Source organism: Lipotes vexillifer, unplaced genomic scaffold (assembly GCF_000442215.2).
Source record: "Lipotes vexillifer unplaced genomic scaffold, Lipotes_vexillifer_v1.1 scaffold230, whole genome shotgun sequence".
Taxonomy (NCBI): domain Eukaryota; kingdom Metazoa; phylum Chordata; class Mammalia; order Artiodactyla; family Lipotidae; genus Lipotes; species Lipotes vexillifer.
In genome coordinates, this window is record NW_006775143.1 from 4,810,483 (window position 1) to 4,829,344 (window position 18,862).

Consider the following 18,862-nt stretch of genomic DNA (forward strand, 5'->3'; position numbering starts at 1 on the left):
TGCGAACCCAGGAGACCACCATGTGACCTAGAGCTGTGCTCTGCACTCCTGGGCCTCAGTCTCCCCATCTGTTAAATGGGATATAGCAGCTGCTGCTCCAGTTTGCAGCTGGGCTGGGCAGAAGGCAGTTCCTGAGGCACGGGGGTGGAGGCTGATGGGGCAGTCTGGGGAAGCAAAGGGAGGGTGCCAGCCTAGACCAGGAGAAATGAGACCGGATTCAGGAGAAACCAGGTAGCAGTGGTGAAATAAATGAATAAAGAGAGGCATCAGCTCTAAGTCTGGTTGGTCCTGTCCTCTGACTTGCCCTTGAGGGAATCCCAGAGAGGAGGGGCTCTTGGGGGGTTCTGAGGAAGAGGAGGCAAGGACTCCTGGCAGAGGTGTGTGTCCCCTTGCCCTCTGATGAGGAATATTTCAGGTTCCCATTTCCTTTCATGTATTATACAAGTTCTCATTGAGCAACTACTCTATGCCACTGGGCAGGCATGGGGAAATTGAATGGTGAGCATCTCCATGGAGGAGGCCTGGGGGAAACTGATTTGGCCTTGAGCTGGGGCAGGTGGTGGACCGAGGGGCTCACACTCTCTGTCCTAGCTGCATGTGTCCTGGTGCTGGAGGGATCATGAAGCCTGAATTCTGATGCCGCAGATCGGCTCTGAGACCCTGGGCAAGCCCTGCATCCTCCCTGGACCACTTTCTGGTTTTCAGTCCATTAGACATGGCTTTCTGTCCTGTTGATCTCTAAATGAGGGTCAAGGAGGTTACGAATATCATGATTCCCAGCACAGTGCCCAACAGGATGCAGTGGATCTACAATCAGGGGTAACTCCAGACGTGACATGAGAAACTGGGGGTGTGCGTGGGAGGACCTCAATGCAGAAAGAGCCACGAGGCTAACCTAACTCACATTTTATAGTTAGGGAAACTGAGACCCACGTGGCTCATTCCTTTGTTTGTTCATACATTCACTCATTCATTCAACAGACACCACTGGCAACAACTGTAAATCAAGGTGACAGAGAAGACAGACAAGGGACAAGCTGGCTTTGCCTGGGGAGCTCACAGTCTGGTGGGGGACAGACAGACAGACACTTACAACCTCACACATGTGCTTTGATGGGGGAATCCCAGGGCAGTGGAGGCACAGAGGGTCACCCAGTCAGAAACTGTCAGGGAAGGTTTGCCAAAGAGAGCCATGATTAAGTTTCAGAGGGTGAACAGCATTTGGCCCAGGGCAGGTGGAGGGGCCGCAGAGGCAAAGGCTCAGAGTTCCAAAGGTTGCCTGGACCACGAAGTGCATGGCCTTGTCTACCACATTGGGAGTTGGGGTTTGTCTCGAGGATGGCAGGGAACCACAGAAGAGTCTTAAGGAGTCACCAGCTTAGGTCTGCATTTAGGTCACACTAGCCACTGTGGCAGTTGGACTAACTGGTAAGGATGAGCTGGAGGTGGAAGACCAATGAAATGATCAGTGCAGGGAGAGGTGAGATGCCCCAACCAGCGGTACCTGAGCCAGCCTCAGGCTGGGCATCCCCTGAGACCTGGGCGCTGGGCACTGGGCTCAGGCAAGACCCCAGGCGGGAACCCCTAAGCTATGGGCTTGGGGAGCACTGGGGAAGGGGCAGGCGGAGGCCGGAGGACAAGCCAGGGAGCCGATGGGAAGAATCAGGGCGCCTGGGGAGGGGTCGCATCCATCATCTGGAACAGTGCTTGGACCTGCCCACAGGCCTGGCCTGAGAAAATCAACCCCGACTGCCCCCACCCCACTCCCCAGCGCCAGACCAAGCAACAAAAGACCCAACACTCTTTTACCCACCTCTGTGGAAACTAGCCCAGGGAATGTTCCCTAATTATGCCCTATTTTCCCGGGGGAAGTAAGTAAGGACCCAAAGATAAAAGCAGGGTGTCTCCAGGCTACACTTGAGTGTGCAGTGTGACCTGGGGCAGGCTCCTGGGACTCTCGGAGGCTTCCCCACTCCCAGGTCCCTGACTCCTGAGCCCCTCTCTGCAGAGCTGGGCCCTGAAGCTGGGTGTGTCAGGGTCATCCCTGGCTGGAGCCCCTAGTGGCCACGGATTGAAAGGCAAGACCTGTGACTGTGACTAGAGGTGTTTGTAGAAGGCTGGAGTCCATGGAGGCAGAGCCCAGGGCGGTGGGGTGACAGCCAGACACCACAGGCACCGGGCCAGGCAGGGTGGGCGGGTTCGGGTTCAGTCTGTAGACGGAACAGCACAAGTTCAAGTCTCAACATCATCACTTACCACGAGTGATCCTGGGCAGGTGACTTAACTGCGCTGAGCCCGAGTCACCTCATCTGCAGAATAGATACAAGAATAGTAGCCCCTCATGGGACAGTCATGAGGATTAAATCCACTGACATTTGGAAAGATTTTAGCACGAGGCTTCGCCTGTTGCAGATAATTTAGCCAAAAGCGGCTTTTAGTCAACGTGACAATTTGACAGAATTGACAATCTGGGTTTCAAAACAATTTGCTCAACAAATATTAAATTGAGAAACAACTTTGGGCCAGCATTGAACAAAGCATAAGAAGCCTTACCCTCAACACAGACAAGAAACAAGAAATTGGGCAAAACACATGGGAAGTCAGATAGCGATAAATGCTATGGAGCAAAACAGAGCGGGGAGGTCCATCTGTCAGGGCGGGTGCAATTCTATATAGGGAGATTAGGAAAAGTCTCACGCAGGTGACATTTTTGCAGAGACCTGAAGGGTAGAAGGAGGGCAAGCCAAACTAATGCCGTAAAGCCACTTTTTTCTACGCTAGGTAATTTTGATGCCACATCAGCTTGTGTGGCTCGGCAGGTCTGAGCCTGGGCTCCTCCATTCCCCAGAGCCCTTATCTCACTCTAATGTGGCCCTGCTTGCTGGGAGGTCTCTAGCCTCAGGCAGAGGAGGCCCCTGGCACTGAGCATGAAAGCTTTCCTTGGCTGCCTTGGGAAGAATGGACAGGGACCACCCAGGGGGACCTTGGCTGTTGCCGGTTCATTCTCGTTTGGACAATTCCTTCTCCCGCTGGAGCCAGCCACGATGTTCCGGTTTCCTGGTTCCAGCTCAGCAAAATCCCTACTTACTTTCCCAGAGATAGATTCAGGACTCAAGGCGATTAGTCCCCACTACCCCCATCACATGAACCATGCGTCCATCTCCCCATCAGCTTCCTTACTCAAGAACTGCAGCTTGTCCAGAATCCCTAACCCTGGAGGAATTCCATCGGACCCCAGTAACGTATCAAGACTCTTCAAATCCTGTGGTTTTTACTGAGAACAGTAGATTCCACAGGAAAGCTTTCTGCAGAATGCCGGAATTGGAGGAAGTTCTCCAGCCCCATGAAATAGGGCAGTAGTTCTCCAGGACCGTCAAACTTTGAAGAGGATCTCTGGTACATTAGAGTTGGGGGCAGCTCTTGGAAATCCTGAAGCACTGAAGGAATTTCCCAGAATTCCAAATCTCTAGAAGAGTTCTCTGAAATTGTAAAAGTTTGCGTAGAAGTTGGGAGGGATTTTCCGGAATCTTTGGCTGGGGGTGAGGATGTTTACCGGTGCTTGGAAGGCCATCATTAGTTTCCAGAATGCTGACAAATCTAGAGATCAACCTAGACGTCTGGAAGCCTGGTTGAGTTCTCCAGATCCTTGGGGACTCCAACTCTTAGCCAATGCAGAATGGGGAGCATGGCTAAAAGCATTACGGTAGGACAAGAGAAGCTTCAGGAAAAGCACTCCTGTTGATGCTTGTGTTTAAGAGGCTATAAGGTCTCATCTCGATGACCAACCCCAAGATAAACCCCGAGAAGTGGAGAGAACATAAGAGTTTATTCCAACCAAAGATGCAACTGCCAAGCATATCTTACCCACATCCCTCTATCTGCTTCAGCCTTCTCTCGCATCCTGCTTTCTCTCACTCAAGGTCTTTCCTCCCTTTGTCTAATGACACATTTGCCCCAATTCATAGTTATTCAATTTTGTACACAGCAGGTTGATTTCAGCCCCTTTGAGGGATATTTTGTGTCCTCTTATTTTTTCCATTGCCGTCTCCTTGTTGAGCTTCCATAGACTTGTCTTCCTTTATTTTAAGCGAACAAACATGGCAGGGCGGGGTTGGGCAGGTGGGGGTGGTCTTGCTATGAAACAAGGAGCAGCAGCTACTGGAACTTGTAAACAAGTTGGTGCTGTGGTTGGAGACCAGGACTGGCGTCAGGAGATCTGGGTTCTAAGCCTGCCCTGCAACAGACCTACAAGTCCCCTGGCCATCACTGACATCTGTACTTGCTGGCCAACAAAGAAAGATCTTTAATAGTTGGCCATAGGTGTCTTCCTCACGAACCTTCCTTCAGCCCCTGGCTCTGATCACACTCTCTCTCACTCATCACACATGAAGGCCAGGCCTGGTCTACTTGAAGGTCAGGCCTGGTCTACTAGGCATGAGGATCAACAAATTTATCTGTTGCCAAGCATCATTCCAGCACTGGCCATGTAGTAATGCATTCATTTCTCATAACAACTCTGTGAAGTAGGTACTACTGTTATCCTCATGTTACGGTGAGGAAACCAAGGCAAGAAGAGGCCCAGAATTTTCCCAAGGTCACACAGCTAGTAAGCGGCAAAAGTTGGATTTGTTATAAGTTGGTCTGGCTCTTGAGTAGATGATTTCAACCATCATGCCAAGTGCCACACAGTAGGACCACAGAGGATGGGAAAATAGAGGAGCAGTTTTTAATCCAACCGGGAACCACTGAGCAGAATAGAGCAGCCTCCTTGGAGAAGTTAGTCTCCATCAAATCCCAGCACAACCCAGCAAAGCCAGACCATACAGAGGTCCTTAGTGAGGCAGAGGAATGGACTTCTCAAGCTATTTTCCCACATATAAGAAACTTCACCACCTCCGAAGATAAAATAATTATTCACAGACTACCCAATGAAGGAGGATTCTGTGCAGCCTAGCCAGAACCAAGAGAATTAGAAATGGACCCCTGACGTCCCGCTTCTGTGTGGTGCACAGGGCTCTGGGTGGTCTCCAGGCTATAGAACCTTGTCAAACCCACTCCTCTCAGCCTGTCTGCCCAACTTATGGCTGTGGGAGCCTGGGCAAGGTAGTTAACCTCTCTGAATCTCAGTCCTCCTCTGTAAAGTGGGGATACGATTGGTTTACACTACGAGAAGTTAATGTGCTCATGGGGAATGATACGAGGATTAAAAGATTGAAACCATGTAAACTGTTTAGGACAGAGCCTGGCATGTGGTCAGTGCTAAATACATACTGGTTGTTATTACTATTTTTATTACTAATGAATGCTTTCAGCACAAACATTCTGCCAGTCCTGTTTTCCAGGAGAGGAATTGCATCAATATCTGGACTCTGGTTATACAGACTCATGAACTTGACATCCAGCTCTGCTGACTCCTTCCTGCAAGGTGCGCCTTCTAATATGGATTCTTCCAGGGAGAGAGTGGCCATTCAGGACTGGGTCACCCAGTGGAAAATCCAGGGAAGTGTTCCCACTGCCCTTCCAGGGAAGCTGACTGGGAGAGATTCATTTGTTTTCATTGAAGAAAGGCCAGTGGGACCTTCCAAGGAGTCTGGCTTGCCTCGTGATTTCAGAAAAGAGCTGTTTTAGTCCCTCCAAGGATATTGGGTGATGTCAACCCGGTCAGCCAGGAGTCGGGCAGGCCTCCTGAGGTCTTGCTTTAACGCAGGGCAGATAAGACCAGTCTGCAAAGAGTAGGAAAACGCCTGTGTCCTCTTCCTGAATGCAGACAGGCCTTTGGAAGTTTATTCCTTTGGGAGCCCTTTCTTCTGGGGTACAAAGGGAGCCAGGCTCTGGGCCACAAGCTCTGTTCCAGGGGCAGCTGGATCTCAAGAACACTGAGCTCCAAAGTGTCTCACTTTCTGGGCTGCTTCTGCAGACTAAGCCACCCGCTTCCACAATCAGGAGTCTAAATTGACAACATCGAAGGGCACCCTCCACCCTGGGCTATCATTTCTTATTTGCTGAGCTCTCTGCAAGCAGCAAGAACGTGACATGTTGCTCATCATTTAATTCTTCTATACCCCTATGAGCTCTTATTAACTCCATTTAACCGGGAAGACTCAGGTTGAGAAAGTTGAGGTCAATTAAGATCAATCAGGCAGGAAGGGGTTGCAGCCATGACTGGAACCCAGGACTGTCTGGGTGCAAAGTTCAGCTGCTCAGCCATCACGCTGCTGGACGAAGCCTTGGGGATCCTCCCAGCCATGATACACAGACTAATTCAAAATCGGTGATGCAAGGGAACAGGTATCTTTGCCTTTTAAGTTGTGCCAATGAGTATCCCGGTCACTTGTTCATTTGCTCATTCATTGATCGTGATTCAAGGATTTGGCCACGGTGATTTCAATCTCCCAGTCTCCCTCAGCTGTCTTCTAGTTAGGTGGTCCTTTTTGGGGGTCTGACCTACATTTCCACTCACAGTTCTAAGTCAGTCAATTAGTATGTGGTTGTTGAGCACCTAAGTGCCCAGCACAGTGCTGGGAAGAAGGGAAGGGTCAGGTCTCATGGCAGAGACAGAGCACGCTCTTGGCCGGAGAAGGGAGAACCAGGCTCACTCCTGCTGTGAGGGGTCCAGTGAAGGAAGACACCCACCCCTCTGCTCCAGGTGTCTGAAAGAACACAGCCAAGGGCCCACTGTTTATCAGGGGACAAGGGGCTGGGAGGCCAGCAGAGTGACCTGGGTGTCAGGGAGACAGATCTGGGTTTGGATCACTACTTGCTGGCTGGGTGACCATTGACACTAGGTCACCTGATCTCTCAGCCTCAGTTTCCCTATCTGCAAAGTAGGACTACCATTGTAGTAAAATGATTGAATCTTAACGGGAGGATTCAGTAAGCCATGCTTGTAGAGTGCTCAGCGTGGGGCCTGACACACAGTACGAACTTAATCAAGTGGTGATTCAGGTTATCACCGCCCTTGCTGTCTAGAGCAGCGACTCCCAATTCTGGTTCATCAGGAGAACTGAATTCACTGGGCAGCGAACTATTTTTCAAAGGGCCCCATCTAAGCATCCAGCTCTGGGGATAGGCAAGGCAGAAGCTGAGTGTTTTACACTCACCACGGGGTTGTAAGCAGGCTTGGGGCGAGGAAGGCTGGGTTCCAGCCCTGATTCTACCACTTCCGTGGGCCTTTGCTCTAGGCCTCTGCCTCCTGCCTGTACGGAGGAATGGGGACAAACCCCAGTGGTCTTTCTAGAACTTCTCTGCTGCCCTCTAGTGGACACGGGATGCCCACACCTTCTTGCGTGTAATTTCTGCTGTGTATGGAGCCCTTACCTGGTGCCATGCGCTGTGCTAAGTGCCTGTGACGACATCGATCCCTCCGGCGTGTACACTGGGGAGCACTTTCACAAATGTCCCTCCTCCAGTGCTTACTTCAGCCCTGTCACGTGAGTTATTTTACCGTCATTTGGAGGCCCAGATGAGGAAGATGAGGCCAGGGAAGGATAGGACTGCCCCACAGTCACCCAGCAAGTCACGAGGAACTCAAGTCTCTGGGTGGCCTGGCTCTTTGGGACAGAGCTGGGCAGTGAGAAACACCCCTCCCCCATCACTGTCATGGCGTCCTGGTTGCTGCCGCCTCCAGCTTCCCCATGAAGGTATGGGGCTGTGGCTCTGAGTCTGAGGGAATCGGGCGGGGTCAGGCACTGGGGCGAGGCCCGCAGCTGGATGCCTCCTCGTGAGGAGGCGAGGTCTCCCTGCCACCCTCTTCCACCATGAGCAGAGGAAGGCCCCAACCTTGGCTACGTCCACCCCATGTCCTTGACGTCCCTGCTTGTGCAGTTGCTGGGTCCCAGTGTCGCGGCCCCTTCCTTCTTCCTGGCGAGCCTCCTCCTAGAGAGTTGCTTTCCGGGGCCTCCCACTTGCCCTGCTTCCTCTCACCTCAGCCGATTTTAAAATCTGAAAGCACTTATGGTTTTTTTTTTGTTTTTTTTTTTTTTTTTGCGGTACGCGGGCCCCTCACTGTTGTGGCCCCTCCCGTTGCGGAGCACAGGCTCCGGACGCGCAGGCGCAGCGGCCACGGCTCACGGGCCCAGCCGCTCCGCGGCATGTGGGATCCTCCCGGACCGGGGCACGAACCCGCGTCCCCTGCATCGGCAGGCGGACTCTCAACCACTGCGCCACCAGGGAAGCCCTGAAAGCACTTCTGAAAACTCTCTAGGGCTCCCCACATACTCCAGATAACAAGCAAGCCCCTTGACCTGGCATCAGAGTCCTCCCTGCTGGACCTCAGCCACCTCCCCAGCCTGCCTCTCCCCACGTGCCTCTGTCTCCCAAGCTGCAGACCTATGGTCTTGCTTGTTTGCTTGTTTTTGCATTCCAGATACACTTCTCTCTGCATCTGCCTCCTCTAAGCCTTCGCAGTTGCTGTTCCCTCTGTCTGGAACACCCCCTCCTCCTCCAACCCCACCCTTGCCCCACGCATGCACTTTTGTCTGGCTAATTTCTACTACTAAGGTCAAAGTCTCTCCCCTGGCTTCTGCTGCTTCCCCCATCACTGCAGGGACCATCCTGTCTTATTACCTTCTTCTCACTTCTTCCGTCCTATTCTCAGCACCAAGCATGGAGTGCATGTTTGGTGAATGAATGAGTGGATGAATGAATAAACGATGCGGGAAAGCCTGGGCACTGGAGTCAGGCCTATTTGGCCCCCAACTCCGCCCCAAGCTGGGTGACCTTGAACAAGTCCCGTTCCTTCTCTGAGCCCCAGAGTGTTCATCTGAAACAGGCCTCTATTCCTTCCTGCACACTGGGCACCTCTGAGGCTCAGAGGCCTCTTGCACAGGCAGGACCTCGCCCTCCCCTTGAAATGGTTCTGGGACCTGGCCAATTCCAGTGCACACTTGGACCCCTGGGTCCCCTAGGAGGACAGGGGCTCCAGAGCCTCGATCCTTCCACCCCGATGGCCAGAAGGGGAAGAGGGGTCAGCACCCCTGATCACTGCCGGCCTTCCATCCTTGGGCCCGGGGTTAATTTTTAAAAAGCAGCTCAAAGTCCAGGTGGGCTTTGGCAGAGTTTGCTCTCTCTGTTTGCTCTGGTTAATAATCTGAGGAGAGCAAACATCGCTGGAGGCGGGAGAAGAGATCAACATCCTGGGCCCATCCTCTGGGCCTCTTCCCACACCCCACCCCCCCCACTGCATGCCCCCGCCCCCAGGAGAGGCTGTGTGGCTGGGTGAGCAAATCCTGTCCAAAAGAGGCTGGGATACTTCTAACCCCCGTGGGCCTCAGGCTTCCCCTGGGGCCAGTGGGGTTGACACCCCTAATAATGTAGACCCTCTATGAAGATCGGTTGAGCCATCATGGTACACTGTAGGCAACCTTAGTAGGATGGCACTGTTCCTATTCATGATTCATTGTTATTTTTTCATCCTTATATCAGGTCTGGTCTCTCCAAAGACAGACCTCCTGAGACCATCACACAGATGAGGCAGTGGCCTGTTTACAGAGCACTTTCACACACATGGCTCACTTGACCTCTTGGCAGACACGTCAGGGATTGTTTTCTTCCATTTACAGGTGAGGAAAGTGGGCTTCAGGGAGGGAAGGCCATACCCAAAGTCATGCAGAACAAGTCAAGGCTTCTGGCTGCCTGCTGTCTGCACTCCTCTTAATTCAGACTCTGCCTTCTTACTACCACCACGAACCAAACCATAAAAGCCTGCGAAACTTTGTGAACAAGAGGGAAGATAAGTGTTTCAGAAATCTAAGCCAAGATACTTGCTATGATTAAATTTGTCATATGGCTTTGAGCTTCCTGGCAGCCAAAGTGAAAAGGGAATGTCATCACTAGCCAAGCTGCCAGTGACAGAGCAGAGGAAACACATTCACTTATTATGACTAGAGACACACTTGTTCCTGATACTGGAAAGATGAGTGTATTGACGACTTTTACAGAGGGACATGACTCACCAGTTGTTGGGGCAACTCTGTGGGGGAACTGCCGGATCCTCACATGAGCAGGGGTCTTTCTTGTGGACCTGCCTGTCTGAAGGGGTCATTCCCAGCTGTAGCAAGGAGGCTACTGTGTGTGTGGAATGTTCTGTGCCAAGGGCAGGGAGGAAATGAAGACAGGAGTTCTGACCACTGGAGAAGGGCTCTTCCTAGAGAGGGCCTGCAGAATCACTGGCAAGCGTTTGATCTATGGAGACAAACAGACCTGGGTTTTTAAAAAATTCCCATTTAAATATTTTAATGCAACGGATACTGTCTAGTTTCCTAAGGCTGCCATTAATAAAGCACCACAAACTGGGTGGTGTGAAACAACAGAAATGTATTTTCCTCATAGTTCTGGAGGTTACAAGTCCAATACCAAGTTGTCAGGAGGGCCGCATTCTTCCTGGAGGTTCTAGGGGAAAATCCTTCCTAGCTTCTGCCAGCAGCCCTTGGCATTCCTTGGCTTACTGCTGCCTCATTCCAATCTCTGCCTCGGTCTTTGCGTGGCCGTCTTCCTTGTGTGTCTGTGTGTCTCTGTGTCAAAATCTCGCCCCCCCCCCCCCCCTTCTCTTATGAAGACATCAGTCCTTGGGTTTAGGTCCACCCTCCTCCAGTATGACCTCACCTGAACTAATTATGCAAATAAGGCCACAGTCTGAGGTCCCAGGTGCACATGAATTTGGGGGAGACACTATCCAACCTGTTACACACACATTCCGCTCTTACCATTGCCGGCTACTGTCCTAGTGCTTTACAAGTGTAACTCCATCAATCCTTGTGACAATGTTCTGAACCAGGAACTACTATTATCCCCATTTGCAGATGAGGGCACGGAGGCACTGAGAGGGAAAGTCACTCACCCAAGGCCACACAGCCAGTGAGTGGCACAGAAAGCAGTCTGGCTCCCGAGTCCATGCTCTCAGCCACCACCAGATGCTGCCTCTCCCAGCAATGCTGCTTCCCAGCTGGGAGACCCTAGGCAAGTCACTTTACCTCTTGGAGACTCAAACGCCCTACCTATAAAGGAGAAAAATAGCACCTACTTGATGAGGTCGTTGTGGGGATGATCAGTTCCGTGGCCAGTGTAAAGTGCTGGTATACAGCTGGCACATAGCAGGTGCTCAGTGAATGGAAGCTGTGAACATCATCATCATCATTTCTACTATTATTTGCTAGGGCTGTGGGAAGCCACGAGTCAGAGAAGGAACTCTGGGGATAGGACACCCGAGCTCTCGTCTTGGCTCTGCCACAGACCTCCCTATTGTCTCTGCTGAGTCACTTCCTCTCCCCGGGCCCCAGTTTTCTCATGTGAGAAATGGGCCAGTCAGGCTTGTCCTCCTGGCTCACAGGTGGAATGACCCAGCGGGAAGGGCCAGGGGCTGCCCGTCTCTTCATCCCACCTGGGACAGGTGAGGAGTTTCTGGGGAAGCCTTTGTGGGGCCTGAACCTAGCGCCCGGCTGCACTAGGACCGGGTTGCATTTGGGCAGCAGCTGCTCTGAAGCAGCCACCCTGGCCCCTCGGGACCCTGACCCCGGCCTGGACCACTACAAGGGATCGATTGGCCCTGGCCTTGGGGCCCTGATTGGTCCCGGCTGAACAGAGCAAACAGCAAAGTCATCTACAGCCACAGGCCGGTTCCCCAGCCCCAGTCCATAGCTGCCTCGTGCAGGGAGGTGGTGGCTCTTCGGTCCCCAGACGGAGCCCGTGAGTGACACCCCAGGCGGAGGAGCCCGGAGCCATGCAGAGTCCCGGGGCCTTGCTCGTGCAGCTGACCGCCTGCCTGGCGGTGAGTGCCAGCCCTGTGACGACGTTGCCCGACGACATCCAAGTGCAGGAGAACTTCGACCTGTCTAGGGTAAGGCTGGCCTCTCTGGCAGCGATGGCAGGGTGTCCGAGCGGCTGGGCCTTGCTGCGGGGGAGGGGCAGGTCCTAGGCCCCGAGCTCTCAGTCTCCGCATCTGGAACTCCACGCGTGGGTCCGTCAGGGCCCTTCCTGCTGCCCAGACTCTCAGGGATCTGCTGAAGCTTCAATTCTGCATGCACCGTTCTGTGGGCCTCCAGGCTGACATTCTGAGTCAAAGGTCCTCACGTCTGAACCTGCCCTCTCGGGTTCCCAGGGGGACCCATGCTCTGATTAGAAACCACCCAGAAAAGGTTTGGTGCCGACTGCTGCCCTGCAGCCCCCAGCAGCACCGAGGATTTTGTGACCCTCCACCCCGCAGCCCTTCAACCTTCAAGTCCTCACCTCCCTCGTAGCATCTCTGTTAGCCCGTCCTGGGTCCTCCGCCCTACGTGTGGGATTATGGGGAGATGAGAAGCATGACAGAGGTCAGGCTGGTGGGATTAAGAGGCCCAGGCAGGGCGCTGTGTGTGGGGAGTCTGCCCTCCGGTCCCAGCTCTGCCCGAAGCGCTGGGTGACCTTGAACGGGGCCTGCCCCTCTACCACCATCCTGGGTTCCGTCAGACCCTTGTAGCCGTGCTGGCCTGAGGACTTTGCTTATGTTCAGGGATGAGGAAGGTTGTGGAGGACAGGCGTGAGGAGAGGGCCTCTGGTGGTCACGGATGGCGAAGGGTCTGCGGGGACCTGAGGGCCCTTTCAGGAGAAAGAGGCGGCAGGCTTGCCCTGGGTCAGACGCAGCTTAGGGAAAGGAGATACTTTCTGACACGGAGGTATGGGCTGTGTGCAAGGTGGTGAGCACCCTGTCCCCGGAGGAGTAGAAGACAGGACTCCTGCTTCTGGGGAGCGGTGGTTGATGATGACTTTAGGGCTTGGAGATTTGGACCCCGTCCAGGTGAGCAGCCCAGATCCCGCATCTCAGCAGAGTCAGGCCCTCTGCCAGCGAGGTGGGGCCCACCTGCACATCTCCTTCCTAAGCTGGCCGCCATGCCTGGAGCTCCTCTATCAGCGCTCCATCCTCCCTGGAAGACTTGTAGCCTCCGATTACCTGTAAGACAAGGATGATCACTTAGGAGAAGTCACTGAGAGGAGGGAGGGGGACACATGTCCTCCAAATCTTCCTCGAGGTCCAGATCCTCAGAGCTTGTGGCTGCCTCCTAGATCTACGGGAAATGGTTCCACGTGGCCGTGGGTTCCACCTGCCCGTGGCTGAAGAGGTTCAAGGACAAGATGACCATGAGCTCGCTGGTGCTGGGAGAGGGAGCAACGGACGGGGAGATCAGCGTGACTAATACTCACTGGCGGTGAGTGGGAACCCACCTCCACCCCACCCCCTGCCCTGGCTTCAGTCACCACCCCATCCTAGAAAGTGACAGGTCTCCACTTCCAGCCAGGACTCGGCCCTGAGCTCCAGACCTCTCTGCTGCCCTCCACCAGGGCAGCCCTTTCTAGTTGTCCCACCTCCACCTCAAGGGCAACGCCCCCAACACTGCGCCTGCTTTCCAACCTGCCCTTTCTCCTTGGGTGTCCCTTAGCTCAGTAAGGGCACTTCTCCCCCACCCCCCTCTTGGAAAGCTGGGTGGGAGGCGGCACTGCCACTGCCATTCGATCCATCATCAAGCCCTGTCCCTGCCCTTCCTAAATCCGTCCAGTCTGTTCACTTGTCTCCTCCTCAGCGCCACCACCCTGGACCAAGCCACCTCCCTTTCTTTCCTGGTTGTCTACAGTAGCCTCTCTACACTTCTCCCCGCCTCTAATCGCCAACTTTCCATCCAATCCTTTCGTCACCCAGCAACCAGAAAGACCTTTCAAAGACTCAAATCTGCTTAAACCTTTCCAGAGCTCCCTATTGCCCTTGGGAATAAAATTCAACTCCTTCAACGTGGCTTTCCAGCCCCCCCTGCCCCCGACCCCCAAGCACTCACTGTTCCCTGCCCCACTCTCTGCCATGTACTCTGTGACCCACCCAAGTGGACCTTCTTTCAGTCCCTGGAACCCTCCATCCTCTGGACCTTTGCATTGGATGTTTCTTCTATCCGGAAAACCCCTCCCCACCTCCCTGTGCTAATTCCTATGGATCCTTCAGGACTCAGGTTCTTTGTCACTTCCTCCAGGAAGTCCTCCCTGACTCCCCCCAACCCAGGTTCAGGTTACATGCCTTCTTCTGTGTTCTCGGAGCACCTCGGGCTCCACCCCGCCCCTTGTGGCAATTCTCACACAGACTGCATCTGCCCCTGACCTGCCCACCTACCCCACTCAATTATAAGCTCCATGAGGGGACAGGGTCTGTCCTGCCCTCCTCTGTATCCCCAGCATGTAGCACAGTGCCTGGCACATAGATGCTGGTCATTCAATATTAATAAGATAAATAATAATCATAGTAACAATAATACCTAATAAGTGCATAGTGTTTACTCTAAGCTTTTTGCATATAATATCTCAGTTGATCCTCACAAGCACCATGTGAGGTAGAAGCTATCATTATCCCCATTTCTCAGATGAGGAAAACGAGAGGGGCAAGAGAGACACAAAGTAATACATGAATTAATGTGTTAATTCATCATTCTGACTTCACGGTGCCTAAGTATGATGTGCAGATTTGCTTAAGGAAGATGATTTCTAGTGCTGGGTTAACCAAGAGGTTAGCATGGATTAGTTCCTTTCTTTCTCTGTCCCTCTGTTCCCTCATGTGAAATTTGTGTCTCCCAGGGCTGGTGTGAGAATTAAACCAGATATTTGGAAATGTTACTTTCCAAATTTTTTCTCTTAAAAAAAGGCATTTAGAAGGACCCTACAGGAGAGTGGGGTGTCAGGACCATGGTCTCTGCCAGAAGTTACCTTCCTTTTGGTTTGTTCATTTCCAGGAAAGGTGTCTGTGAGGCGATCTCTGGGGCTTATGAGAAAACAGGCACTGACGGAAAGTTCCTCTATCACAAACCCAGTAAGTTGAGTCAAAGGAGACATCTACGGTTCCCTCCTTTGCTAAAAGATACCTGATGTCTTAAGCTCTCTTTCCTTCTGCCTCAGCCCTCTCTGCCCCTACAACTTTTCCTCCCACTTTTCTGCAGTCATCTAGCCTCCCTCCAAATTTCCCCCCCCCTTCTCCTTGTCTCTCTCCTTCTTTCTTTTTCTCTCTCTATCCCTCCCCCCGCCCCTGCCCTGCCATGCACGTGCTCAACCACAATTTGAGTGATGGTGCTGAATGCTAAGGATAACATCAAGATTTCATCAGTCCTCGTGTTAGGCATCTGCAGTCAGCTGATAAAAATTTGCTAAGCGTCTACCGTATACAGTGTGTATGGTGCCAAGTGATAGAGGGACTTGGACATGAATTTAATCATTAATCCAGAAGATGTTTACTGAATTTGCTCTATGCATCAAATAATCATGTCAGGGGTTGAATGTTTGGGGTTGGATAAATAAATGAGTGAGAGAATTAAAAAATGGTAAGTGAATATAAGTATGATGGTAGATTAGTGGGGTAGTCAATCAATCATTTAATAGATAAATTGATGGATTAATGGATGGAGGAAAGAAGGAAGGAAAGAGGGAGGGAAGGGAGGAAGGAAAGAAGGAAAGAAGGAAAGAAAGAAAGAAAGAAAGAAAGAAAGAAAGAAAGAAAAAGAAAGAAAGAAAGAAAGAAAGAAAAAGAAAGAAAGAAAGAAAGAAAGAAAAAGAAAGAAAGAAAGAAAGAAAGAAAAAGAAGGAAAAAGAAAATGGATGAATTTATGGATTGATATATGATGAGGATGGATGGATGGAATGATGGCGGTTGAATTAGTGATGAATATATGGAGGAGATGGATGGATGGAGAGGGAGAGAGTGAAGACGGATAATAAATATATGGAAGGGAAGGGTGAACAGAAGGATGGATGAATAGATGATGTGTGGCTGAATAGGTGAAGGATCTCAGGCTAGAAACCTTCTGACCACTGACCTTTTTGTCTTCCTGAATCTTCCATGCAGCATGGAACATCACCATGGAGTCCTATGTGGTCCACACCAACTATGATGAGTATGCCATTTTTCTGACCAAGAAATTCAGCCGCCGCCATGGACCCACCGTTACTGCCAAGCTCTATGGTAAAGGCCTGGAACATGATACACTCGTTGGAGCTGCGGGTGGGAGGAGACCCGGGATTTAGGGAAATGGAGTGGGGATGAGCAGGGAGTTTTGCTTTTTCCTTCTGACAAAACCCCAGTTAAGGGAAAGGTGAAAACATTTACTCTCCCTAGAGGAGGTAGAGCTCAGTCTCCCATTTGAGGTAGAACCCTCTTCTTTTGATCTTGAAAATTCCAGAGAATTCCAGGGCCTTCAGGTCCTTAAAAGAACCAGTGGAAAGAGAGCTGTGTGGGGAGTTGGGAGACCCAGATGGGGAGCCTGGGAGGGACACCTCCTCCTCTTCTGGAGCTGAGGTTTCCACAAGGGTATCGAAGAAATGGAATTGGGCCAACAGTTTTCAAACTTCCCCGAAATGAAACTCCCTGGGCAAAATAACCTCAGGCCCTGACGGCCCAGGTACCTGTGGTTCTAGGAGTCTCCCCTGCTTCCTACTTGCAGGACGGGAGCCACAGCTTCGGGAAACCCTGCTGGAGCAGTTCAGGGAAGTTGCCCTGGGTGTGGGCATCCCTGAGGACGCCATCTTCACGATGCCCGACAGAGGTAAGTGACACCTCCACCCCACCTCCAATTTCTGTCCCCGTCTTATCCTTCACGACCCCCAGAGCACATCTTCCCAGTCCCTGCGTCTTTCCCATAACCCTCTGAGATAAGCTGAGCTACGATCCCCCCTCCCCTCTTTATAGAACAGGCAGCTCGGGCCTCTGGATTTGCTCCAAGTCACACAGAGCGTACCTGGCGAAGCTGAGAGTAGACCCAATTCAGCGTTCGCTCTGCTGCCACCTGTCTAAGTTTGGTTATAGCCAGAATCCATGGCTACCTCTTGGGAGGCAATAGAGTGTTGGGGTTAGGATCCTGGGCTCTGGAGTTAGACCACCAAGGTTCAGATTGAGCTGGGTGGCTTCTGGCTGGTCACCCTTCCAGAGCCTCATTTCCTCATCTGTAAAATGGGGATAATAACGCCTCCTTTAGAGGTTGCTGTGAGGAGTCAATGAAATAAAGCCATTAAATACAATAGCGCCGCACTTGGTGTCTAGTAAGTGCTCAATAGATATCAGCCGTGAAATCGTGGTTGGGGGTGGAGACGATGCAGGTTGTGATGATGGTGCAGCCACCAGTCTATCACTTTTCCAACAAATGACCTGCAGCAAGCCATGGGGGTGGAGCCATCCACGAAGTGGGCTAATGCACGAGAGACAGGTCCCAGCGCACGTCCCGCCTGACACGTAGTCATTAGCTCTATGGAAGAAACAAAGCCTGTCTGGGTCTGGGATGTCTGGGTCTCATTCCCTCTCTCTCCTGTCCTCTGCCCTAGGTGAGTGTGTCCCTGGGGAGCAGGAACCAGCACCCACTCCACTCTCGGTGAGTACCTCTGCCCCTCACCCCATCCCCACCCTGCCCACTTAGGCCCTGCTGTGCTGGTAGGTGGGGTCGTTGAGAGAAGGCAGTGATGGGCATGTTCTGCCATTGGGCTAACTGCCGCCCCATCTGGATTTCACTTTCCTCATCTGTGAAACGGGGTAATTACCTTTGCCTTCCAGTTGTTAGAATCCAGTGACATGTTAGAAAAGGTCTTAGCATAGTGCCTAAAAGCAGTGACATACTCAATAATGAGATAATGATACTCGATACGCAATAAATGAAAATAAAGTCAATTGATCCCCCCAAAACGCAAATCCGAGAGCAAGCAGCTTCTCAAACCAGTGACTCTCCTGTGCTGCCTTTTGATTTGCGGGGCTTCCTTCTTCTGTTTTATTTTCCTGCCTTTTGCCATATTAAGTCTTCATTCTTTCTTTCTCTGATTATTTGGAAATTATATATCCTAATTTAGTCTACTGCTGTGTGTGTATATACCTTTATATGTGTATGTGTATATAAGTACATATATACATGTAATATTTATTTTAGAAACATATTCTTGAAAATTAGAAAAAATACAAGAAAGCAAAAAAAAGACAATAATGTCCATAATGTCCTTATTCCTAATTAACACTGTTAACATATTATTTGTTTGCTTACATATTTTTTAGAAAAAATTACCATTGTTATTATAAAACTAACACACGATAAATATAAAGAATCAAAACAGTGCAGTATAAAAAGGTATAAAAAATAAGTTTTAAAAAAATTCCACCACCCAACACCTACCAGCAGTCACATTACTCCGGTAGTCTTGACCTGCATACACCTGGAGAGGGGCAGATAGAAGGAAGGTTGGATAGATAGAGGAACAGATTTAAATATGCTATTATTAAATGGAATTACATTACAGATGCTATTTCTAAATTTTAAAAGGCATTCCTTGTAGTTTTACTCGAATTTAAAAGGGCCCTGGGGAATTCCCTGGTGGTCTAGCGGTTAGGACTCCACACTTCCACTGCAGGGGACCCGGGTTCGATCCCTGGTCAGGGAACTAAGATCCCGCAAGCCGTGAGGAATGACAGGGAAAAAAGAAAGCCCTGAAGTTGGAAGGTTTTAAAAAAAACTTCAAATAAATATTTATTATCCACAAGAGATTTACTTCTTAAAGAACGCTCTAGATAAAGTCAAGGTTATGAACTAATATTTAAGAGGCTGGCATCACTATGTATACTTTTAGAGAATATCTGCTGTCTGCAAAATTTGGAAGACAGACATCCTCACTCCCAAACTTGGTTCCATCTTCTCTTCCTTTTTGCTTTTACATTGTCCAGACTGATACCATCCCCATTCTGTTCTGTCACCACGATTTCCAGACATCTAGTAATAGATCTATATTTTAATGGAGTCGACATTCACCCTGAGTGAATATAACACAGCTTCTCCATTCCTGAGTTATTCTATTAATCTCTTAGTGCCATTTTTTTTTTTTTTTTTTTTTTTAAACA

General features: G+C 51.0%; 2 protein-coding genes across 2 annotated transcripts in view; both read left to right on the forward strand.

The window, feature by feature from the left end:
• Positions 1–11,574, forward strand: part of KIF12 (kinesin family member 12) — a 20,773-nt gene extending 9,199 nt beyond the window's left edge. The window contains 1 exon segment of the mRNA XM_007449802.1: positions 11,327–11,574. Coding sequence (XP_007449864.1) covers positions 11,327–11,574 — 248 coding nt within the window.
• Positions 11,571–18,862, forward strand: part of AMBP (alpha-1-microglobulin/bikunin precursor) — a 14,372-nt gene continuing 7,080 nt past the window's right edge. The window contains exons 1-6 of the mRNA XM_007449736.1: positions 11,571–11,833; positions 13,036–13,178; positions 14,739–14,815; positions 15,842–15,958; positions 16,437–16,538; positions 17,311–17,357. Of these exons, the coding sequence (XP_007449798.1) occupies positions 11,717–11,833; positions 13,036–13,178; positions 14,739–14,815; positions 15,842–15,958; positions 16,437–16,538; positions 17,311–17,357 (603 nt within the window). The 5' untranslated portion in view covers positions 11,571–11,716. The remainder of the gene's footprint in view (positions 11,834–13,035; positions 13,179–14,738; positions 14,816–15,841; positions 15,959–16,436; positions 16,539–17,310; positions 17,358–18,862) is intronic.